General features: G+C 40.8%; 1 protein-coding gene across 2 annotated transcripts in view; it reads right to left on the reverse strand.

The window, feature by feature from the left end:
• Positions 1–7,935: 7,935 nt before the first annotated feature.
• POLD3 (DNA polymerase delta 3, accessory subunit) overlaps positions 7,936–26,278 on the reverse strand; it is a 45,234-nt gene continuing 26,891 nt past the window's right edge. The window contains exons 9-12 of one of the 2 annotated variants that reach the window (XM_058545608.1): positions 24,330–24,436; positions 18,551–18,663; positions 16,996–17,074; positions 7,936–12,604 (exon numbers count right to left, since the gene is read on the reverse strand). In XM_058545608.1, the coding sequence (XP_058401591.1) occupies positions 12,402–12,604; positions 16,996–17,074; positions 18,551–18,663; positions 24,330–24,436 (502 nt within the window). In that variant the 3' untranslated portion in view covers positions 7,936–12,401. The remainder of the gene's footprint in view (positions 12,605–16,995; positions 17,075–18,550; positions 18,664–24,329; positions 24,437–26,278) is intronic. The other variant, XM_058545607.1, reaches the window with a different exon arrangement.

Below are 26,278 nucleotides of genomic sequence, written 5' to 3' on the forward strand. Positions count from 1 at the left end.
CCTGTCTCTAAATGAACAAAATAAGTGTGACTGGAAACTCAGCTTTATTTAGTTTTGCTTAGGTTAAATTAGATTGGTCTCTGTTACTTGAAACAGTGAGAAAATCATTCTCATGTACTGATGACAAGCATCAAAATCGGTACAGCCTTAGGGAGGGCAATTTGGCAATATGTGTTAAGAGTTTATTAAAAATTTATATTGTTTGACACAATAATTCTAGTCTTAGGAATCTATCCTAAGGATAATTTAAAATATATGAAAATTTGGTTGTAGTTATGCAAAATGTAAGCATAATACTCAGGAGAAATTTGTCTCTAACAGACTTGCTTAAAAGTTACTTATGAGACATTCAATTTTCAGATGAGAGTTATTATTACAAGGTATTTAGGTCCAAAACTTAGCCATTGTGAGGATTTGAGACGGAAAAAAGCTCTCAACGCTGTAATGTGGGGAGCATTGATAGGAGACTAAAATATCAGAATCAAGCTCCACCACTGACCTACTGACCTGCGTGGTGGTCTTGGTAAGTCACCTACCCTCCTTGGGCCTGTGTCCTCATCTACAAAATAGGGTACTACCTGCCCTCTCTACCTTGGCCGGGCATATAAGGAGGGGATCCAGCTTTCCTGTAAGACTGAGCTCTCTGTAATAATAGGACTGGTCTTCACTGGCTTCCCTTGGCCTTTAGAACGACAAAATCCTTACCACAACCACGAAGTTCCCAACAGTCTGGCCCAGCCTCCCTCTCTAGCCTCATCTTGGGCACAACCTGCCTGTTGGTCCCTGTGTTCCAGCCACATCTCCCCCAAGGGTCTTCACATACGTTCTTCCCTCTGCCTGAAATCCTGTACCCCTTTTGCCTGATGAACTCCTACTTATCTGTAAAATCTGAGCTTAAATGTCACTTTCACCAGGATATCTTCCCAGATGACCCCCAACATGGTTAGGTCCCCCTGTTACATCCTCTCACAGGCGGGCCCCCTGCAGATCCTTTGTAAGGCTTATCACACTGGTCCTTAAATACCTGTTTACACCATTATTTATTTGGTTGCCTCCCCCTTTCAAAACTCCATGAGGGCAGGTTGTGTTTCTGACTTGTTCATGACTGTATTCTCAGGGCTTGGCAGAGTGCCCAGCACAGAGACACAAGATAATTTGTTAAGTGAGTGAATTCTTATAATCTGAGAGCGTCAGGGATAGAAATCTAAGGCCTTCATTTTACAGCTGACAAAACTAAGGCCCAGAGAAGATAAAAATGACTTTTCCAGGATGACACGGCCAGTGAGTGGAAGAGGCAGTTTCAGAATTCATTCATTCATTCAATAAATGTTTTCCAAGAGCCTACTATGTTCCAGGCACTGTCCTAGGTGCTGGAGATAGAATGATGGCCAAGATAGCCCCTGACCTCCTCGAACTTACATGGTGGGGAGGAGGTGGCCAAAAAGCAAATAAACAAATAGCAAATACTATCTCAGATCTTATATATCTATGAAGAAAGAGGTGCTCTGAAGACAAAATTACATAGCCAGTGAGGACTCAAAACCATGTTTTCTGCTTCAAAGTGCAGGGCTCTTTCCACTACACCACGCTGCCTGCCCTGAGTAAACAAACAAAACCATAATTTATGAGGCTCCCTCAGCTGCCTCTGTGTGTGCTTGGTGGGGTGAAACCCTCACGCTGTCCATGAAAAAGGGCCAACATCATCAGAAGCAGCAGCTGACTGGCTTGCCTGCTAAAGCAGGTGTCATAGCATTAGCCAGCCTGGCCTCTACTGCCTTGAAACTTCACATCTGGCACCCAAAGAGAGAGGGAGTGTGTTTAAATAAGACAGCTATTGACCAAGTGGACTGAGGAGGGTTGGAGTTGGCTGGTCTCTGGGAATGATGCAAACCACGAGGGGACAGTACTCAGGAGGTGAACAGAGAAAACAGATGGGCTCAAACTGCAGGCGTGACAATGGACTGCACACCCCATACATCATCAGGGGAGGCAGCGGGAGGCCTCTTCGCTGCTGGAGATCTGTTTATTTTTTCACTTATAAAGGCACCCTCTGATGTCTGTACGTGGGGAAATAGAATGTACACTCAGACCACTGGCTTTCCTCTAAACTGTTTCAAGTAGAAATGTGGTTGAAACAAGAGTACAGAACGCACGCAGAGTGACACGGCAGCCCCCCTGAAAGGGTGCTGATGGATCAAAGGGGAGTCGTGGATTGGACAGGGGAGCAGAATCACAAGGATGACCACTGAAACACTGGGTCCACCAGCACTCCCTCCTCACCTGTCATAACATCAGTTTTGACAGCCCAATGTGTTGTCTGTAACATAAAGTGAACACTCAAATAAAGGATAGTTGAAAAAAAAATAAGTGACGACAACTCATTTTTCTCACATAGGTAAGATTAAAGCCCAAAGCACTGCTTTGAAAATAATAAACAGGCTCAGAGAAGTTAAGTGACTTTCTAGAAGTCACACTAAACGTGCAGTGATTTCCAGTCTGTCTGACTCTAAAGTCCATGTACTTTCTACAAAACCAAGAAGTGACAACCATGTGCCTGATAACAAAAAGCAACTGGTACCAGCTGCTCTGCCGCTTCTAATGTTTTGTAGGCTGGGAAGCCACATAACTCATACAGTGAGCTATGTGCAATTCTAAGTAAGGGTAGGGGGGCTTCATGCAGGAGCTTCAGGGTAACCGTTCCCTTATTTTAGGGGTGAGCTTTGGGGTTTGCAGCAAAAAACTTACTGCTAGAGTGGAAGCATATCATTGTACAGTCCCAAGTATAATGGCTGTTCAGTGGCTGCCTGATATGCACCCTAATTATGATATGCAAAACCACTTACTGCACTCCACACCACTGGAAAAGAACTCACGGCAAGAATGGATGACAACAGGCCACTCACAGTCTGCCCCTCAAATCCCAGCTCTCCCATGTGCTAGCTGGGTAGCCTCTCTGCCACTCAATTTCCTAATCCACGAAATTGGGCTGATATCTATGCCTCACAAAATTGTTACGATTAAATGACAAAGTATATGGAAGCACCTGGCATGGGATAGACGTACAATAAATATGACTTGGGATATTTAGTCTGGGACTATGGGTCATTTTGGCCCAAAGAACTCCGAGGAGATGCAGTCAGTTCCAGGTCTAAATCAGACTGTGCGTTCGTGCGTCAGAGAACGGCCTACATGTATCCTTAGTGGAACCGTGGAACCAATCCCATCTCCATGGTTTAACTCAGTCCATGGCTCAGGCAAGAGCCAGAGGATTTCCAAGCATGAGATGACCCAGCAAGAGGCTAATCATTCCACATTTGAAGTCACTCCCAATTCTCTCCTGTCCTGTTTCCAAGGCAATCAAAGCAGTCATTTGCCTAAAACTGAACTAAATCCAACTTCATATTCTTTTCCTGGGCTTGCTCTATCTCAAGATGCAGGTGCAATTTGGCTCTTACTTATGACCTCCTTCACATGGTAAATCTTTCTCTTCGGCTACAAAGGGTGATTTTTCGAATGTACAAATCTGACGTGTTAAAAATTCTTCAATGGCTTCCTATTGTCTATATAGTGAAGTCTAAACTACTGAGCAAAGACCTCTGTGATCTGGCCCCTGCCTACTTATTTGGCCTCATAATCCACCATTCCATCTCTCACCAAACCACCTATAACTCTCTAAACACCCCATGCTTTCTCTTGTGCCTGTGCCTCTTGTCTCGTACATCTGTTCCTTTTGCCTGGGATGCCCTTCCCTTTCCCATTTGGCAAACTCCTATTCTCCAGACCGCAGTTTAAGCACTTCCTCCTCTGTGAATCCTTAACCTCTAAGGAGTCACAGACAACCCTTCCCTGGGCCCACACTGACTTTTGGGCACATATCTCCTTTACACAGAGGAGGAAGGACATGGTACAGTGGAAAGAATACAGGCTTCAAGTCAGAAAGCCTAGAGTTCAAATTCTGGCCCTCCCTCCAGGCCAGCCAGACACCAACCAGAGGAGAGGAAGCCTCAGTCTCTAGCCTAATGTATAGTCCACTGGTGTGGTTTCCCTTGTAAATATAGATGCAGGGGATCGCAGCCAAAAGATTCAGTGACCTGAACCACTGGCAAGATCATCCCTATCTGGGATCGACGATTTTAACAATTTCTTTTTTTTCTTTCTTTTTTTTTTTTTTGTGAGGAAGATCAGCCCTGAGCTAACATCCATGCTAATCCTCCTCTTTTTGCTGAGGAAGACCGGCTCTGAGCTAACATCTATTGCCAATCCTCCTCCTTTTTTTTTTTTTTTCCCCCAAAGCCCCAGAAGATAGTTGTATGTCATAGTTGCACATCCTTCTAGTTGCTGTATGTGGGATGCGGCCTCAGCATGGCGGGACAAGCAGTGCGTCGGTGCGTGCCCGGGATCCGAACTCTGGCTGCCAGTAGCGGACCACAAGCACTTAACCGCTAAGCCACGGGGCTGGCCCAGATGGCCGATTTTAAAGGTGTAATTCATGTTGCTCCTTTTGTTCTAACCTCCATCGTAGCTCACCCACTCATCTGACGGGCAGTCAGCTTCCTATACAGGTTTGCTAATCACAACCATTCTAGTTTCTCCAATTTTTCTCTATACATTTATCATTAAAAATAACACATCTCCGGCCGGCCCCGTGGCTTAGCGGTTAAGTGCACACGCTCCACTACTGGCGGCCCTGGTTTGGATCTGGGCGCGCCCCGAGGCACCGCTTGTCTGGCCATGCTGAGGCGGCGTCCCACATACAGCAACTAGAAGGATGTGCAACTATGACATACGACTATCTACTGGGGCTTCGGGGAGAAAAAGGAAAAAAAAAAAAAGGAGGAGGATTGGCAATAGATGTTAGCTCAGGGCCAGTCTGCCTCAGCAAAAAGAGGATTGGCATGGATGTTAGCTCAGAGCTGATCTTCCTCACAAAAAAACTAAAAAATAAAAAAATAACACATCTCAGGGCCAGCCCAGTGGCGTAGTGGTTAAATTTGCGCACTTTGCTTCGGCGGCCCTGGGTTCACAGGTTTGGATCCTGGGGACGGACCTACACACTGCTTATGAAGCTATGCTGTGGCAGGCATCCCACATATAAAGGAGAGGAAGATGGGCACAGATATTAGCCCACGGCTAATCTTCCTCAGCAAAAAAATAATAATAATAATAACAACACATCTCACTTTTGTCACTGATTGGGCAAATCATTTTAACTCTCTGATCTTCCTTATCTTCATTTGTAAATGAAAAGTGTTGTGAGGATTAGAGAAAATGTATTTAGATATCCAGCACAAATTTTGGCCCATGGTAAGCACTCATAAATATATTATTATTATAGCACGTTATAATTATTTGTCTATGTCTCTCCCTTCACTAGGTAGTAAATTCCTCAAGGGCAAGAAATTCATCTTTGTATCCCCAGCACCTAGCACAACAGTGCTGAGCACACAGTAAACTTTTAACACAAGCCTGTGAAATGCACAAACATGCACGTTTTGCCTAATAACTGTCAGTCCTAGGAAGGCAGAGAATTTGTCACGTGCTTCTCTTATATGTTTCATAGCAGCCACTATGGTTGTTGAGCAAATCGGCAAGCATTCATTCAAGGTACACTTACGACTGGACTAACACGTCCTTCCTCTCAGGGGTTGCTTACAGGGGACAAGTCACATGACGTGAAGTCTGAAGACCTAGGTTCTAGCCCTGGCTCACTCCCTTACTGTGAGATGTTGGGCAGACTAGCTAAATAACCTGGGCTTGTTTTCTGCAAAATAGGAGAGAGAAAAACCTTGTGAGTTATCACAAGGATGAAATGAGAAAGTAAAACACCATATAAATAAAGGTAGAATATAACTAAGAGGGACAAGGGAAACGCATAGCAGGATTTACGGTTTGTAGGAAAATGGTTCTGCCTCCTGTACATCCCATTCCAGGATAGAATAAAAAAAGCACAATACCAGGACTATGCTATGTTTACGTAATCTTCGCACAGCTTTTAGGAAAACCTGGTTTTGATATTCAAAATGTAGAACACTGCCTTGGCCTAACCCAATGCAATCAGCAGGCAACAAAGGCTCTGGGGCCACTTTTCTACCTATGAACCTGCAGCACGGCTTCAATAGGGCAAAAAAAGCCAAATTTCCCCTTCCTTTTCTTATGAAGGCTAAGTCAAAGGCAAGGCCAAGAACTGGATAGTCTTTTTCGAGGAAAAATAGTGTTCTTGATATAAACTGAAATCAATTAAATGGATTGCTTAAGGAACTATGCTCTATTTAGAAGAGTTTCCTGGTGATCTAAAATTAATCAGAAAACAATTTTATTTTAGCTTCTCTGTAAATTCTTCTTAATGTTTATTAGTCTACTCATCTAACTTTCTAAGTTAGTAAGTATAGTATACTGAACATAACTGAATCTTGTTTATAGAGTCAGACCACTTGGCTGGGATGTAGTAGAGAGGACTTGAGCAGCAGATGAGTGGTTGAGCTGGAGAAACATTAAGATTGCCTTCAAATCTAACAATCTGGGATCTGAACAACTAGTTGTACTTTCACTTATAAAAACGAACATCCATCATCACTGGGCTGTATGGAGCGTGAACTAATATGTAGCCAAGAGCAGTAGAGCATCGTGGTTAAGACTGCAGGCACTAGAGCTAAACTGTCAACATTTATATCCTGCCTTTGTCACTTGCTAACTCTGTGACCTTGAACAAGTTACTTAACTTCTCTGCCTCGGTTTCCTTGTGTGTAAGATGGGAATAACAGTACCTATCTCATAGGGTTGCTAGGAGGATTAATTAATACATCTAACATACTCGGAACAGTGCCTGGCACATGGTAAGTGTTCAAAAAACTTGAGTTATTCTGCTTTGTGTTAGTTTAACATACCTCAGAATACTAGGGGCTCCCCATGCAGTATTTCACGAAAGCCTTAAAACAACCATGTAAGGTAGGTGGTAGCTCATTGTAAAGATGAAGGAACTGAAGTTCTCAGAGGATGAGTATCTTACCTAAGGTCAGTGTCGTAGGTAGGGGTCTGAATCCAGAGCCCTCTCCCTCCGGAACCCGGTTTCTTTCCATCACAGCACCCTACTTCCTCAGTATGCCAAAACTGTTGAGTGTGTACAAAACTGAGTTGAATTCATGCTAATCCAGTATATATCCTATAAGCTGCCTTTTGGAATAATCATTGGTCCCTGCTTGCTATCTTGTCAATATTCTCATTTTTAAGGTAGGACGGAAATAACTCCATTAAGGGTTCACTTAATCATGGTTTACTCACACCGTGATTGTGTAAATGGTGAGTGACGTTCAAACAGCTAAATAAAATCCACTAAAATGGTCAACCTTCCTCAGCCTGTTTCTTGTTTTAAATCCTTTGTTGTTCTTTGCACAGGACTATAAAATTTTGTCCATTATGATTATCCCAGTTCTTTTCTGAATTATTAAGTCCCTTGTCTACCACTTATCTAAACATCGTCTCAACTGCTCTATAATGCTATTTAGTGTGCATGTCTTGCCACTTCAAAGTGGTAATCTCTGAGCTCTTGCAATCTCTGAAGTATCTTATCCAGGACTAAACACAGTTAGCATTCAACAACTGCTTGACGCTTCGGATTTGAATGATCCAAAGCAGATACCAAACGTGGTTTTTCCATTCTTCAACAGCAGTCCAGTAAAAGACATGAAATAAGAACCTTAAGACAGCCTAAAAGACCAAAGACAGAAGTTAAAGAAGGACTAGCCATGAAGAACTTTGAGTATTAAAGATAAGACGGGGACAAGCCAAGGTGAAGCCTCAAGAAACAAGGCATCTGGCAAGAGCAAATGAGAAAAAGAGGGGGAGACGGGGGGAGCCAGACAACATTCAGAGTTTGAAATGGAAGGGGAATTCTAGAGTTAAGGTGGGTTTGGATCAGAAGCCTTACCAAGTTTCTCTAGCGAAAGAGCCTGGGTGGCAATCTGTGGGTGGCCCACACTTAAGAACACAAAAAAACTGGACACCGATACAAGTGGTGAGCAGTGTCATGCAGCAGGGAGTGGCAAGAGTCAATCCTACATGCAGTCTTTTGGGTACAGTGTGCCCTTCAGAGAGGGCATGGTGACAGAGCCAATTTACAGAGCCACCAGGGCAATAACTCAGAAAGCAATACTGCCTTCTCCCAACAAAACGAGGCAGCACCAGAATGTTTCACAGTGGTAAAAAGCTGCATTACAGCATACTAAGATCTCGGAACCAATGAAAGGAGACAAGTTTACCAAAACGAGTCTTGACACAGAGTACGTTTCTGGCAAATACGTTATTATGCACTCATTCTACTCAGGTCCTGGAGAAACTATTTCGTTTCCTTATATGGCCCTTCTCTTCAGCTCTCTCCTGTGTAATAACTAATGTCTTCTTAGAGAAACAAAGATAGAAAAGGAATAGAACTGTTCCACTCGTCCCCCCCACCCTGAGTTTTTTTTTCAGGGAGGTGAGTAGAGGCTCATATCTCTTTTTTGAGAGTGTGGGAGAAGAACTACCAGCTTTTGAAATCACTTTAAAAACTGAAATCATTTCTGCTGGAGAAAGCTAATGTTGACGGGAGAAGACAAGGGAAATACTGCAATTGTCTACGCTGCCTGCCAGAATTAAGCAGCCTTATTTTAACTGTGACATCTTTCTTTAATCCCATTAGAACTTTCATTTTAATACTACTAGAACTAAGATACAATGTGTATGCATGCGTTGAAACATTCACTATATGGCACATAAAATCAAGGAAAATGCCAGCTGTCACTCTTAAACGAGAATCAACTTCTAATGTTACTCCTCTTCTTAAAATCCTTCAATTGGCCCTCATAGTCTTCAAATAAATCCAAACTCCTTAGCAGGACCCCAACTTCATTTCTCAATATATTTTCCTCCCTACTCCCAAATTCTACAGTCCATTTCCTCCCAAAAGCCATGCTTCTCTGCCTGGAAAATCCTTCCCATTCCTCTTCGCTTGGTAAAACCCTACTCATCCTTCAAAAAACTGTTTGGCTTCCTCTCCTCGAGGAAGACTTCCTTGACACCCACCCTCCTGTTGTAACCGCGGGCCTTCTAGGACGTTCAACTGACCCCATCTTACCAACAGAGTAATTAAGAGTGGTTTTTCAGGAACTGAGACCCCTTATCCAGTTCAGGCCAGATGAGACCACCAACCCATCAAGTGGGCCTGTGCAAATGCTCAACAAGTGACCTTTTTGATGTCAAGGAGCTAAAAATCTCACCGTCAGATCATGGTAACGCTGCCATTTTGTGAACATGCATCCTATGAAGAGGCATGAAGCTTGACTACGCTTGCACAGATCATCAATTACCTCACTTTTCCTTACCTCTGATCATCAATCTCCACACTTCAGACTACCCTGCCTTTCATGCCATAAATTGTGCCCCAAGCCCTGGATTGGGGAGACAGATCTGAGAACATACTCCCCTGTCTCCTTGCAGATCGATCTCACAAAATAAAGCTACCTTTCTTCTCCCAAAAGCTGATGCTGTAAAATTGGCTTTTTTTATGCGCATCAGGTAGGAGAACCCCATTTGTGCGGTAACACTATGAACTCTCAGAGGATCCTGTGCTTATTTGTGGTTGCACTCACCATATGACATTATAATTTCATTTTACTGGCTTGTCTCTTCCACTAGATCCTGAGGACAAGTGCCAAATTCTAGGATTCTATTATATCTTCGAGTGTCCAGGTCAGAGGCCTGACATATAGTACATACACAATGTTTTAGTAAATAGTAAATATAGCCATCTATGAATCTCACTTTCTTTCAACAGGAAAATAATCTCTTTAAAAGCTTTCATAAAATAGGACAACTATTTTCCCCCTTTGACCATATTTACAGCCAGAATGATGACTGTGAAAGAGTGTAACATTTGGGTCATACCCTTGATAACATTTCAGGAAGTTGGTAGCTGACTGCATCATTAAGACATCAGGAAGGAAGCCATCATTTGGGGAGCACCTATGTGCTGCCACCATGTACTGAATTTATGCGATATATATATTACTTCAGTCTTGACAACCCATGGTAACTTGTTTTAGCTCTATTTTGAAAAAGAGCTTGAGGCTTAGAAATTTGCCCAAGGTCACACAGCTAGCAAGTGATGAAGCCAAACTAAAGTAATGTACAAGATCAGGACTAGATTTTCTTCTAAATGAACTAAAAAATGAGGTTGGCTGAAACTAAGATTTCCCACAGGGCTGAAAAAATGATGAAGGCAGCAAATAACTTGTCCATCTCAGACTATGGGTATGCAGTTTTAACAATATAAACTGAAAACCAGCCTTGTTCCTGGTTCAGAGTTTAAATAATTGCACACACTGCTGCCGTCCTGTCAAATAACAGACTCCTCAGACATTTAGTTTGAAGCACTGTTTTAAAACAACTTCTCAAATTTATTTAACTCCTGTGGATAACACGGTTGAGTTTTGTATAAAAAGACAAAAAAACCACCACTTACTACTTCCTAAGCTGTGCAGACAGCTCAGAGTTCAGGCAGCATATTGGGCACAGTAATCACAGGATCTGCATTATCCTTTCAAAGATGGAACTCCACCAGCACCGGAGTTTTCCAATTCAAAATTCAGTTTTATTAGAGATCCAAGCATAATAATTAAAAAAAAAAAAAAAGACTGGACTGTTGTTTTTTTCTTTAATTTTGCATTCCTATTTAGAAAAACAACTAGAGGCAATGACAAAAATAACCATTTAAAAGGGATTCCTCTCCAAAAGTTTTTCGTAAAGGTTTAAGTCCTAGCTTTCCATCCTTCTCTCCATCCTTTTACATTTTAAAAAGAAAGGGGTTTGGAATATGTCAAACTTTACTCAGCTTGCTACACAAAGACTCTGCCTTCTCAAATCCTAGATGTCATGCCAGGACTCATCTCCCAAACTCTGGTCTTAATCAAGTCCGTGGGGTGCCTGGCTGGAGAGCCCTGGGTGACGGTTGCTAAAGAAGCTCCTATTAATCCAAGGTCAGTCACAATCCTAACCTTAAACAGTAGACGGCTGACTACATCACTTACGACATACACCAAGCTAAGGCGGAAGGAGCAAGTCAGACACCCCTCATCTGTTAGTCATGAGTCACAGCAGCCCAGCCTGTGTTCCCCTCCCCAGAGCTCACTGCAAGATCACCACCACACCACCTCGATCCACTGAGCTCACTGTCCAGCCATCATGGAAGTCACTTAAAAGTTATCTCCGGAAGAGATGATTTTCCATAAGTAACAAATGAAAATGTTTTATTTGCTGTTTAGCTCTACCAATAACTCAGTCTCTCCATCCCTTCTTGGAGAGTCTGTACTTCTAGGCAAATGAGAGAGTTAAAAATACAGAGGCGCAACATCTGTATATAAATGTGTGCTTTATCTCTTCCTCATTATCCTCCTGGAAAATTGCTGTTTTGAACGTTCAGGTTCCTTGAGAGCACAAATTTTACTTAACTGTTGTATACAGTATACAGGAAGAGATATCTCTTTTTAGCCTTCATTTCACTGTATGAGTTTCACTCTCTAGGTATTGAGAGTGGGAAACGGAGAGAGGAGAGGAGACAAAAATCACAAAGAGCAGTATAAAGCATGCCGTGTCAGCAACATGACAAGTCCTCTAATATCATCAGTGCTGACTCTAAGTAATTTCTGGTGGAGTTGAATACATCATTACATTTCTATTTCTGCTCTGCCTGAGGCTTTTCCCTAACCACTAATTGTGAGTGAAGGTCTAGAGACAGAGCTTTTGTGAAAGGGGTAGAACACTGTAGCCTAATGTCAGTGTACTTTATAATGGAGGAAAAGAGGATTACAGGGAGATTTTTGTTTCAGCCTTTAGTCCAACCAAGATTTAAAAGACTTATAGAAAACGGCTTCACACAGAAGTGTGGTAGTGGGGAAGGGATGATAGGGAGAGTGGTAAACACATCTAGTAGAATTCCGGGATGAAAAAATACCCACACAAGTCCACAGAAGACAAAGGAACAAGGAGGAATACTTCCTGAGCCATAAACAGATCAGGGCATAGGGCAGGTAGAGTGCAGTGGATTAGTCACTAAATGGCTTCAGTGATAATTCTGAAACCTGTTCCAATTTATTTTCAGAGTGAATTCTTCTCCTGGGCAGGTCAAAGATTGTGCTTAAAAAATGTCATTAGAAGGTAACAGCTTTTTAAATATTCTTTTGCCTCTTGCTTCCAGGTGATTTCCTTTTGGTTAAAAACCATAAGCAGCGTAAACCGTAAAGGATGGAAGAACAGTCTCTTGATGCAGGCGAGGTGAGGCGCTGGATGAACTTACACAGTAAGTGAGAGTCTATATGTCTCGGTCTTCTCCTTTGACCACTCCATATCTCTGACCCAACAGAGATGGCAGGTCACTTCTTCTGGAAGAAGCCAGTAATGGATGGTTGTCTGTTGGTCTTGCCCAGAGCAGCAGTCCCTTTCTTTGGGCCCTTTCGTTCCTCTTTGGGTTCTTTTTTCACAGTCATGGCAGGGTGTCTGTGTACAGACGATGTCTTCATCTGAAGCTCCTCTTCACTATCTGTGCAGGATTCACTTTCGTAGACTTTTTCAGTCACTGGTAGAATAAGGAAAAATGGGATATGAGTGGGTTGAGTCATTCAGAACACTACTCTATCAAGAGAATGAGATGCCATGTTCACCCCTCAGACCCTCTGATCAAGGCAAGTGTGCTCACCTACTACCTAAGCTTTCTCCCACGGGGAGATCTGATCCAGCCTTAGGTAGGAAGTATGTATCTTGAGCTCACACAGCCTCTAGCTAGGGCTCAGAATCAACATTTACCTTTACTCCCTCACTGCTGTGTCCCATGCCTTTACATGGGCCCTGATCATTTGACTGCCCAAATCCTGTATCTAGGCCCTGGTCTATGCTAGCTTACTCTCTCAGCTCTACATCGGTATCTCAAACACCTACTTCTACCTCCATGCTTTGACTGACTTCTTCCATCTCACCTCCCTGATCCACAGTGCCTGCCTATTTGCATCCCTGGTTTTTCTGGTCTTAATCTCTGCTTTACCTGCCAGTCCCCATCCTATCTAGCCAGGCTCATAGCCATGGACCCTCCTGGCTAGCTCTATCCTGATGTCACCTACTCTCTGCATGTCCTAAGTACAGAGAATTGGGGATCAGTTACTCAACTGTTCTGTGCTTACTTCTGAGTGACCCAAGATTTAGTAGTTGTCTACAACATGAAGATAACTGTCCCAAGCAAACTCAATCAGATGACAAACCTGATAGTTTTAAGGAAGGATGATGCTAAAATGAGAAACAGAGTTACCATTTCTCTTACTCCCTATTAGCCAAAGGCATATTTTGCCTTCTCTCCTAAAATAAAATTCATCAAACCTTCTCAAATGGAAACTTTGAAACAAAGTTATACCAGCGAGCAGTCATTATAAGGAAGCTCCAAAGGGCACAGGCACAGACAACAGCTTCCAACAACGATGTCACAGAACCGATAAGAACTCTTCAATATTACTGGAGTGCACACACCAACCACAAGAAACAGTACAATGCCACCTTCCTGTGACTTTAGAGAGCTGCAGCAGCTGTGTAACCAATGTCAGCTAATTTCCTTCTCAGCCTTCCTGGTTGTAGCAAATGATGGAGAAACAGGAAAGGAAAACATCTTTTCTTAGCTGAACAGAGTAAGCTACTATGCATAATAAATGCTCAAATGATTAAACTGGAAGGTATTTTTCCCATTAAAGAACAACGATAGTTTTAAGCTCTTAATTATTGATCATTTCTAATAAAATATATTAGTCAAAGTGTTCTGGAAGCACAGGCTTTGGAATCAAATATATCTGTGTTCTAATACCTAGTCTGCTGCCTATATAATCTCAAACTTTAACGTGCATCAGATTCACCTGGAGGGCTTGTTAAAACACAGACTGCTGGACTCTATTCCAGAGTTTTAGATTCAGTAGGTCTGGGGTGGACCCAAGAATTTGCTTTTCTAACATGTTCCCAGGTGATCCTGATGCTGCCGGTCTGGAGACCACACCTTGAGAGTCAATGTTCTTTCCTCTCCTCTAAAACGGGGATAACACTGCCTCCCAGAATGTATGGATGCACCTAGTAATCATTAGCAAGTACTCTTCAGTACTATTTTTTCCCCTTACAATGGGCCACGCTGGAGGTCAACTGGCTATTACCAGTGGAGCATTCCTTCACCTTACCCATCTAATCCCATTAAAGTCACATAATTAACAGTCCCCTCCCTAAGAGTTCCTAAGATTTGTTATTACTTTCAAGAGCCTAGAAGTCACTTTGCTGACTCCTGCCAACTTAGAGGCTAAAAAAAACACTGATAAGCTTCAAATATATATTAAGGGTTCTCAAAGGCCTTAAGGTTCCACAGACCAGAGGCATTAGAATCTCCATGAGCTTATTAGAAATGCAGAATATCAGGTCCCACCTCAGGCCTACAGAATCAGAATTTGAATTTTAGTGAGATCTTCAAGTAATGTACATATTTAGCGAAGTTTGAGAAATCTTGCTCTAAGATACTTAGGTAATTTCGAAGGCATACCTATTAGCTCAGCAATTATGATTCCAGAACACCATCCCCATTTCATATGCAACTTGAAAGCATTATGTAACTGGATTATTGGAACAAATTATGTGCGTTATTTACTCAATATCTCAAATTAGGAAAGTCTGAAGAGCCATCTGCAGATATAGAAAAGAAATTACTACTAGTTGGTGGTATGACTTACTCCTTCTGTAAGCTATAAGCTGTATTAAGCTGTTAAGCTATATTCTGTATTCAAATGGCAACATGTCTATAATATTAAACTCTAGCACCAATTAGCTCATTATTTCATTACTTATTAATGAAACCACTAGTGGTCTCATTGCCAATTTTGTACAATGCATTGCTTGGGTTAAAAACCAGTGTGGGCAGCACCAACAAAATTTCTTAAGCAGCACACTTGGTATACTTGTAGAGCTAAAAGGAGCATTTCTATACTCAAAGCTGTAGCTACTTCAAACTACAGGAAAAAGGAGATTTCAACTTAAAAATACAGGACCTTTATTTTAGCTGAACATGATGCCACTTTTCTGGGCTGCCATAAAAAAAAGGCCCAGTTTAAGCAGTTAACATCAGAATTCTTTTCCATTTGACTGTTTAACTCTTAGAAATCCACCTTGTCCAGAAGTCCACCCCAAACTTATCTCAGGGGTCCAACTCTCAGCCCCTGCAGCAAACTCACAGAAAGGGAAAGATCAGCTTTTTAAACCCACAGACCAACTCTGATCCAGCACAGGACAAGGCAAGCCCCCTGTGCTGGTACATTTGGAACAGTCTGAGCAGAGAGAGAAAAGCAGAACTCCTTTGTTGGTAAAAGGAGCCAAGATTCATTAGGTTGAGCTTGGACTAAAAACTATAAAAAAAAAAAAGTGCTATGTGAGCACAGTTTTCATTGTTGCATCCAAGGCTCTTAATAGTCCTGTCTGGAGACAGGAGTGCAAAAAGTCCACATCCCATACCTGGCCAAAACTTGAGTACTGTTTTGAACAAAGCAAGAGGTAATTAGCCACAAATTCCCAATGAACTCTCACAAAGATATATTTGACATTTTTCTTTTGGGGTAGAAGAAGGAGGAAAAAACTAGTGGCACTGATGCTTTTGTCCTTTTAAATTTAAAAGAAAAAAAATGAGAAATTCAGCAGTAAAATACGTATATTACCACCAACAGTCAAACCAAGAGGCTTGAAAATGCACTATTAGAAGACTGAAAGAAAAAAAAAAAGAAGAGACCACTCAAAGTCCAGAATTCACAGGCTCACAGGAAATTTGGCACTGAAAAGACAGACCGTCCACATGTAAGGAATTATTCCCCAATAATATGCTACAATTCAAATGGCAGAGGCCTTCTCAGGGGACTGGGAGGTGGAGAACAATGGAATGGGGCTCACAATTCATGAGATGTCTTCACTAATTTCAATAACCACATTGCCTAGGAAAAGTTGATTCTTCAGAGTCAATCAATCTTTTTAAGACAAAAATTTGAACCAGAAAAGGAAAATCAAGAAAGGGAAAAAATGCTTCTCTAGGAGAGCCCAGCTGCGGCAGGTGCCACAGGAAAGGAAAAACGACAATTATGGGCTATCCAACTAACAAGAGGTTTAAGAACCTAAACCCACAACTCTTTCCAACCACAAAAAGACAGTACCAGGATCTGAGCATCCCATCAGGCCTTAAGTGCTAAATTCTAAAAGCCCCACAGAAGTCTGGGTCAATTGTGGAAAGGGTATAACAAGCTAAAACATGGCTGAAGAATCAACCAATGATTCAGAGCCTGAATTCTAACACCCCCCTAGACCCCCCGAGACCCAACGTGGCTTACAAACAGGAAACATAAAGGAAGTGATGTGGAGGAGTCACACCCCTCTGTAGAACAAGTGGGACAAAATACCAAGACTCTTGACACTCTCTTCAGAGTCTAATCATCTGTAACAGCTTCTTTTCCACTGTTCTTATGTATGAAACAACCATTTAAAAAAAAAACCCAAATGTTTCTCAATGTCTATGATAACATTTTAAGTTGGTATTGTAGTTTCCATCTTAAACATGTTTTCAGATATATTAATTACTGAATCTTCACAACAACCCCCAATATAGTCAAAATAGTTGTTTTACCTCCATTCCACAGACCAAGAAACTTCCCACCAGAGGTAACGTGACTTTTATCCAAGATCTCAAAGCCTGTTTTTATAGCATATGGCCCAAATAGAAACCCAGGTTTTCTGATGTTAGTTGTAGTGTGCTCTATACTCTGCTACTCAAAGTGTGGGCCACAGACAAGCAGCACAGCATCAGCTGGGAGTGAGTCATGTGCACATTAAAGTTTGAGGCACACTGCTCTGTAAGGGACTACGGTGCCTCTCTAAGGTAATAACTCTGTCTCTGGATTTGGAGTCAAAAATGTTTCTTACCCATGCAGCCTTCCTCATCCACAAAGGTTCTAGATTTCAGCACACGCTTTCGTTTTCTTTTGTTTTCTCCATTTGAGCTCTAAAAGATCATAGGAAGATCAGAGGATACAACATTAAGTTGACCAATGAAGCTACAGAGAAAAATAACAAAAGCTTTTTAATCTACAACAATCACCCTCCAACATTCCATGATGATAAAATGTTGAATAAGGAACTCTACAGATTTCCTTTTAGGGGACCAGCCATACCAAACAGACAAATTATGCTCATTGTATGTGCAGGCTCGATATTTTGTTGTTTGTGAGAAGAAAAGTAGCATGTTGAGCAAAGAACTGTGTTCATTCAGTCAACAAACTCTTGCTGGGAAATGCAGGTACCATGGCTAAAAAGACCAATAGGACAAGGAGCTTAGTGGAGGAGACGGACAAGGAGAACAGACCATTGCAATCCACTGTACTAAGGTTTTTTTTTTTTTTTTTTTTTTTTGGGTGAGGAGGATTAGCCCTGAGCTAACATCCGATGCCAATCCTCCCCTTTTTTCTTGAGGAAGACTGGCCCTGGGCTAACATCCGATGCCAATCCTCCCCTGCTTTATATGGGACACCGCCACAGCATGGTCTAGCAAGCGGTGCATCGGTGCGTGCCCGGGATCCGAACCTGTGAACCCCGGGCCACGGCAGCGGAGCGCACACACTTAACAGCTGCGCCACCAGGCCGGCCCCGTGTACTAAGGGCTTTAATGGAGGGCTGTAGCAGGTATTATGGGAGCACATAGGGAAGCCCCTAAACCAGACCAGAGGTTTCCACAGCATCTGCCCTTGCTTTAGACACATGCAATTTGAGCCTTAACACTGCAACACTACAACCATCTAATTTAGTCTCAAACAGGTATCACTGATACAAATTTCCTTTTCTCTCCACTGGTCTTTCATCCCATTTTCTCTTCAGCTAATGAGAAAATTAGTGCAAAATTTAAAGGACAGTCTTAACACAACAAATTAAGGAAAACTAATAGTCAAAAAGGAAAAAAAACTTGTCAGCACCCATCTTCTCAACTCTTCATTATCTATACTAATAGATGTAGCCAAGATGTAGCTTAAGACCATTCAAAACTATACTTTCCCATTTGTTGCCAGCTTTTCTCATCTAGCCCTTTCCAGAAGAGCTTCTGAAGAGCAACAAATCTGTATAAGTTGTTTGTTCTGCTCTATCTTTCACACACTTTGCTCTGATGCAGGCAAGACCTCATTTTGCACAATTCCACCAGAAGTTGAATAGCATAGCAGCCCCGATAGTGGAGGTCATGAAAAACAAAACAGCTCCCAGGATTGACCTCTGCCACCTTGCTGAGATCACGTCCTACAGCTGAACTCGCACTTCAGGTGAGAAGAGAGGGAGTGCCCATTCTGTACTACCTATGGGAGAGCAGAATGAGACAAGGGCCATCTGCTGGCATTTGTGAAGTCTACAGCAGCGAACTGGTTTAGCATAGCAGTTCTGGCTCCTTGGGTGATAAAGGAGACATGGACAGGCAACCATCCCAGTAAAGTTGTACCTTGACAGAAGGAGGCTCTGGCTCAGTCTTCGGCACTGGTTCAGGAGATGGAGAAGCAGCGGGAGGTGGGGATGGTGACTCAGCTTCATAAGCCCCAGGAGAGTCTGGCATGACTGAAATAACGAAAGCAGCTGAGATAAGAGAACTACAGCACTATCTGGTACACCACCTTCTCCACTGGCTCTCTAAACTTCCGTGTCCAGCAAAGGGCATTTTGCAAGCAGTAATTCATGACAACCAAGGACTCTGCAGTTATATATCTTTAAATATATATATATATATATATATATATATATATTTAAAATACATGTTTTATTAATTTTATGCAAAGAAAATCAGAGAATCAAAAATTATTTGAGCTGGAATGTACCTTAGAGACCATCTTAGCTAAATTTTTTATTTTACAGATAAGTCAGGGTATGAAGTTGTTTTAGAAATATCCACTGATCATCTACCACGGGTCATATATTTCACTTACATTGTTTCACTTTATCCTCACAAAGAGACAAGTATTATTATTTGCACATTAGAGTTGAGTTAACAGAGGCTCAGAGAGGTTAACTTACCAAGGTCACAGAGCTTGCAGGTGAGGAAGGAGGTTTTAAATCGAAGTCAATCTGATTCCACAGCCTCCCTATTCCCACTATCCCATGCTGCCTTACCATTGAGGGCCAGACATTTTCTCTTAAGATCAAGTAAGTGGAGATAATCCTCAGATTATACCAATTGTTCCATGCCAGAGTCTTTGTGACTCTTCTGAGGATTATTTGCAGTCTCCTGAGATGTTTGTTAGACTGAAATTTTCCAGCTGATGTTAAGAGCATAAACTTTGGGGGGGAAATCATCTTTGAAATGATGATCACAATTATAGCTCTAACAATTAAGACTTCCTTAATATGTTGTATGGGAACTACTTCTAGTGATTGCCCCACTGATGAAGCATGTTTTGCTACAGTGAGATTAGCAGGAAAGAAATACAGCTATGGAAGTGGTACCACTCAAGAAGAGAGCATCACCAGAGGGATCCCATCATTTCTGAATAGTTCTGGAAATAGTGGTCTTAGTATAAGGCCCATGAGAGGGGAAATGAAAATCCTCAGCTGACCTATTGCTTAATCACGACAAAGAAACTGCTGGTCAAGGGACTGGGTAGCTGCTTAGCCTCACCTGCTCCCTGCATCTCCTGGCTATATTCAAATTCTTAGCACAAGTCTTGGATCTGACATTCTCCCAACTGATTAGGTCAGTGTTAAAAACTATGACAGTGGAGGGTTCAAGGCCAAATGACCTGAAGAGGTGAAACAGAACAAGAGCCAGAATGAAACAATAAATTATGCACTTCAAGTATGAAATGGGCCCCAAAACTTTATAAGCTCTGGGAAATGAGAGACAGAAACATAAAAGGAAAGTGGTCCAGCTATTAACCCAGCTCTGGGAGGCTAGAACATGATGGGAGCTGAAGAAAGCAAGAGCAAAGTCAAACCACAGAGCCAAGCACCCATTTTTCTGAAGGTATAGTTATTAAGAAAGCTGTGTCACAATGTGTTACAGTGGTAGGAGGAAAGTTTATACAGTGAGAAAGCCAAAGAAAAGAAATTTTGAGTACTCACAGTAATAAATTTAGTAGTTCTTATTCTATTTCCAGTTCTGTAACCACTTGACTTAACCACAGAAAACACTTAATCCCAGTCGCACCCTCTAACTGCACTGTGTGGAACTGTTCATCTAGAGTCCCCCTCCAGACTCTAAGCTCCAGAGAGGCAGAGGCACCACCATTTCCCTGGCATTGAACACAGAGTAACAATAATTTTTTCTTAAATAAAGGAAAACAATCATTTTCTGAACTAAATTTGGGATGAGGGGCTTCTAGGTCATGAAGATTCAACACATACTTCTCTCTCCCTTCCACATACCCCCAAAAGGAAACACTATAATGATAACAAAGGAATGAAATGTTGTAACCCCCCGTAACAGGGAAGAGAACAGAAGAGGAGCCAAGAGCTCTTGATGAATAAGAAATTTCAACAAATCCCTGGAAAGTGGCAGGCAGATGGGGAAAAAGTTGACAAGAGAAGCATCGGTCTGTTAGATGAGTCAGTTAGGAGAGGTTACTATATATCATAAAACTTCTATTTTATCTGATTTTTGAAATTGTGTATTTGTATTTCTTTAAAAAAATTTTTTTTTTTTTGGTGAGGAAGATTAGCCCTGAGCTAACATCTGTTGCCAATCCTCCTCTTTTTGCTGAGGAAGACTGGCCCTGGGCTAACATCCGTGCCCACCTTCCTCTACTTTATATGGGATGTCGCCACAACATGGCTTGATAAGCGGTGCATAGGTCCACACCCGGGATCCGAACCTGTGAACCCCAGGCCACTGAAGCAGAGTGCACGAACTTAACCACTACGCCACTGTGCCGGCCCCTAAAATTTTTTTTTAAATAAAATATTTTAAGAAAGGAAGGACAGGGAAAACAAATAGAGTTTTCTGGGCTTTACAAACACTAATCATTCATTCTCATAATCCCACAAAAGCACTATTACTATTATTTCTGTTTTATATAACTGAGGTTCAGAGATTAAAAAAAAAAAACAAAACCTTGCCCACATTCATATGCTAGAATCCATGTCTGTCTGCCAAGCATTTATTATCAAGCCAAGCATTCTCCCTCAATATATTTTTAGTGACATAAACGTAAGAAATGATTGATGCATTGGTGTATTTTAAATATATTTGTAACAAATTTCCAACTCTTCAGAGGAAAGGTACTCAAGTAGTGAAATATCACTTATCCCAGGAAAGCAACCTTTGTTGGAGCAGAAGAAGAGTTGTGGTAAAATTAATTTTAGGAATCCAGCAATGTAACCACTGTTTATCAGAGAGTTTTCTGGCAGAGATGGGTAATTAGAATTCCTGGAAATCATTCACAGCTTCCTAGGAAATTTTTTTAAACTACCTATCTTAACCTGAAAAGGGGTCATTTCCTTAACATTCTCCATAAGCAACTTACAAGGACTGAAAATGTTAGCAAAGACTTAAACATATCTTCTTTTATATCAAAAGAAATATAAAACTATTTCTTCCTAGCAATGAAGAAATTACTCTTAATGTTCTTTCTGGGTCTGTTTTTTTCTTGCTTTACAAAGAGAGTATGTAGAACTGCTAAAGGTGCTTATGACTCTGCCAGCGAGAAAGAGAAAGGAACGGTCCTTTGGGTAGAGAGTTAAAGATACAAAGTTGAAGGGAATTTTCTGAGAGAAGGTACTGGCGAGTATATTTACTACTGTTCAACACCTACTGAACACCTCAATAGCAAAAGCGAAGGGAATAATAAGAAAACCTACTATGTGTCAAGCACTGTCCTGGCACTTGACACGTTATCTTATTTGATGTTCATAAAAAGCCTACACAGTTTGTAATAACATCCCCATTTTAGGGATGAGGAAACAAGGTATTAAAGAAGTTATCTGCCTAAAGTCACACAGTAAGCAACAGAGGGAAGATTTAACCCAGGTCTGTATGACTCCAAAGTCCTTGCCATTTCCTCCACCCCTGCTGCTCATCTCCTAACTTCTAGCTGAAGACAGCATATTGAACTAATAGCACATATTCAGTGCAACAGAAATAATAGGTTAGAGATTGTGTGAAGGTTTAAAATAAAATCTCACTGGCTTTGAGACAAAGAAAAAATTTAGGAATAAAATGGCAAAGGTTTATAAATTTAGATGCCAAAAATTATCTTTGCCAGAGAAAAAATCTGAGAGCCTCTGCTCTATATCATCTGTTATTATAGGTTGTCTGCCTCTATCACATTTCTTCTCACTCCTTTCCAAACTAAATAACCCCACTCATATTTCTAATCACCCACGAGTATTATTTTTCTGGGCTAAGGATCACAACTACAGAGAATATTTCAGAAGTATGTAATGAGTACTCAATCAACCACAGTAATTCCTTAACTTAGAGCTGACTCCTTCACTAATACCAGAGTACCTAGTTTACCTTTTTAATGTACATTAGGCTGATGGCATCAAAGACTTTTCCAAAATCTTCCCCAATTTCTTTTCCTGCTTGGAAATAGGGAAGACTGTTCCAATTAGCACATATTCCTAAGTTACTTCCTAATTATTTTCCTGCATTTTTGCATGGAGTTGCCTCTATTTCCTCAACTCTTAACTAGTCAGAATGTTCCTTGATGGTTCCTGTTTCATCCACACACTTGGGAATCTTCCTTTCAGTAGTCTTGGTCAAGGCATTTTGGTAAATGACATGGAACAGGTACAGAGCAACTATCCCTACTCATTCCAAAGAGTCATTAAAAACCCTAACTCCATGGAGGAGTCAAAGATGTACCTTCATCAGAGACATATTCAACTTCCTTGCACAGTTTCTTAAGTCAATTAATTTCTTTTGCCTTACTGTCATCTCTATAGAGAATTTGCTTTTTCACTCACTTGTACAGTTGAGCTAATACCTCCTTTTGGGGGGTGACTCTGTTGCTACTTTCAGTTCTTCTTACAGCTGTTTCTGCTAAGAGTTGAGTCTAACAGTTTAGTTCTGTTCTTCAACAGCACAGCAGCTTCCTTTTTCTGCATTCATTATTCTTCTTTAATCCCTTTCAGCATCAGTTTGTTTGCTTTTGTCTACGTACCTCTATGTGATGCTAAATTGCCTTGGACAAGAGTTCTGCGTGCCATTACCTAAAATGTTGTATACTCATTATGCCATGAATTCATGGAGAATAGATTACAGCAGCTCAAGTTTTCCACCATTGGTTCTCAAAGCAGGCTTTTCAGGGTACAAGTTGTTTGGCATATCAGTTCAACCTAGGTATCTTTCTCCTAAGCCTCCTTCTCTTTCTATACACTTTCATTTACATGATTTGGGAAGAGATCTTTGCTCTTAGAATACCTGATATTCTTTTAAAAGGCACACTAATTTTCCAGGTGAGAATCTTGTCCTTATTCTGTTTGCTTACCTTACAAGAGTGCCCACAACCTAAAATTGGAAGGGTCCATGGTGTCATTCCCTTTCAACAATAACAGACACTGTAGATTCTTCATCTTAGCATGGTTTTACTTATATGGTACAAAACACCACCAATACCCTTGATGCCTACAATGCCACCTGTTTTAAAGCATTCACATGAAGGTAGCCAAAAGAATATCTCCATTTTATTTTTTAAAAAAGAAAAGGTCTTTGATAATACATACAATAATAACTCTTATTCTCTTTCACTCTGTTTTTTTGGCAAATTACCAGGAGATCATGGATCTGGTCAAACGGTTAAAGTAGATTTTAAACAGAAATAGGTGCTATGTCTCTCAAAGCTAGGATTACTACTGTCGTTGTGACCCATAATAAATTACTTTTTAGCTCCTTGAGCATAATAAGAATCGACCCCTGCTATGAAGCGAATGTTTGTGTTCCCCCAAAATTCCTATGTCGAAGCCCTAATGCCCAATGTGATGGTGGGGCCTTTTGAGAGGTAGAGCCCTCATGAATGAGGTTAGTTTAGTGCCCTTAAAAAAGACACGAGAGAGATAATTTCTCTCTCTGCCACATGAGGATACAGCAAGAACGTAGGTCCTGCAAACCAGGAAGAAAGCTCTCACGAGGAAACTGAATCTGCTGGTGCCTTGATTTTGGACTTCTCACCCTTCAGAACTGTGAGGAATAAATTCTGTTGTTTAAGGCACCCAGTCTATGGTATTTCTGTTGTAGCAGCCTGAACCGACTGACACAATCCCACTAGCCAAAAATTAATAGCAATGCCTACCTTCATCCTCACTGCTATCAGACTCAGGAAGTTGGATTCTTCTCCTCTTTTTCTTCATGTTTTCAGTTTCTTTTGTATCATCATCAGATAACTCCACTCGCTTCCCCCTGTGGCCATCCAGGAATAATTTAAGCATGTTACACAAAATAAAAATATAAGTATTCATATGCTACTATGGGTCTTGCTTCATAACTCACAGTCTTAATTCCAGAGTGTAGAAAAGAAGAGTTCAAGTAGACCAATAAGGATTCTTTTTCAAGATACTCTGCTAACCTACCACAACGAGGTCACTTCATGAGGTAACCAGAATAAAAGTTTTCTCTAGCTCTCTCAAGACTCCCCTGTAAGCCACTACCAGGTTATCAAGAATTTTTCCAAATTCCTTCTTACTTCTCTCATTGTCCTTTCAATCATTCAACAAGCATTAAATAAGCAGCTACTACCTACATACAAGGTTTTTTGCTAAACACTAAGATGCATAGATCAAGAAAATACTGTTTTCAAGAAGGTCTGGCAGGAAAAACAGATATAAATACCACTAACTGTAATACAATGTGATAAATTTTACTGGGCAAATAAAATGTTACGGGACATGGGTCTTACTTGAAAACTTTAAAAGCTAAATAGGAGTTCATCAGATAGAAAAGGGAGACACATATTTTAAAGAGAAAGAACAATAACAACAAAGGCATAGACTATAAGAGCTTAAGGTGATTCAAATGACAATAAAAAAACTAGACTCCATCTTGACATTATTTAGCTCCTCTGTTTGGATACTCCATCACACTACTCATTTGATCAACAACCAATTTTTCAAGGGCCTACTGTGTGTTAGTGACACAAATATGTACAAGACGTAGTTTTTGCTTTCAAGAACTTTATTTCTACGTAACTAAATATAATTTATTTTTCTACCATAAGCTAGAAAAAGAACAAATTAAACCCAAAATAAGTAGAAGGAAATAATAAAGATAGGAGCAGAAATCAGTGAAATAGAAAATTAACAAAGCTAAAAGTTGTCATTTTTGGGGAAAAGATTAATAAAATTAATAAGACTTTTATAAAACTGATAAAAAAGAGAAAAATATATATTACTAATATTAGAAATGAAAGAATGAAATGTTATAACTACAAATTACCAAAGAATAAGGCTATATTATCAACAACTTTATGCCAATAAACTCAACAACTTAGATGAAATAAATTCCTTTAAAAACACAAACATAACTGACCCCCCCCAAAATAAGAAAATTTGAATAGCTCTATTTAAAGAAATCAAATTCATAATAAAAACTTTCCCACAAAGAAAACTCTAGGCCCGGATTCACTGGTGAATTTTATCCAACTTTTAAGAAAGAAATAATATATATCTTATACAAACTCTTTAGGAAAACAGAGGAGGAAACTCCTCCCAACTAATTTTATAAAATTAGCATAACTTTGACACTGAAATCTAACAGAGACATTACCAGAAAGAAAATAACTGATCTATAGCCCTCATAAGGGTAGAGGCAAAAAATCCCTAACATAATATCAACAAATTGAATCTAGCAATAAATAAAAAGCATAACACATCATGACCAAGTGGGATTTATCCCAAGAATGCAAGGTTGGTTTAACAAAAACCAATCAGTGTAATTCACCACAGTAACAGAAACACCATATGATCATCTCAATAAACGCAGAAAAAGCATCTGTCAAAATTCAACACCCATTCATAAAACCTCTCAGCAAACTAGGAATAGAAAAGAACTTCCCCCATCTGGTAAAGGGCATCTATTAAAAACATACAGTTCCCATCCTACTTAGTGGTGAAATGCTGAATGCATTCCTGGCAGTAACATCAACAATGAGTGTTGCGCCATGGTTGGGGACATTTTAATCCATCTATAGCACATGTTCCTAGGAGGTGAGGCCACCAAACAGAGCCTTGACCTTCTGAAACTTTA

The sequence above is a fragment of the Diceros bicornis genome, chromosome 7 (assembly GCF_020826845.1).
Source record: "Diceros bicornis minor isolate mBicDic1 chromosome 7, mDicBic1.mat.cur, whole genome shotgun sequence".
Taxonomy (NCBI): Eukaryota; Metazoa; Chordata; class Mammalia; order Perissodactyla; family Rhinocerotidae; genus Diceros; species Diceros bicornis.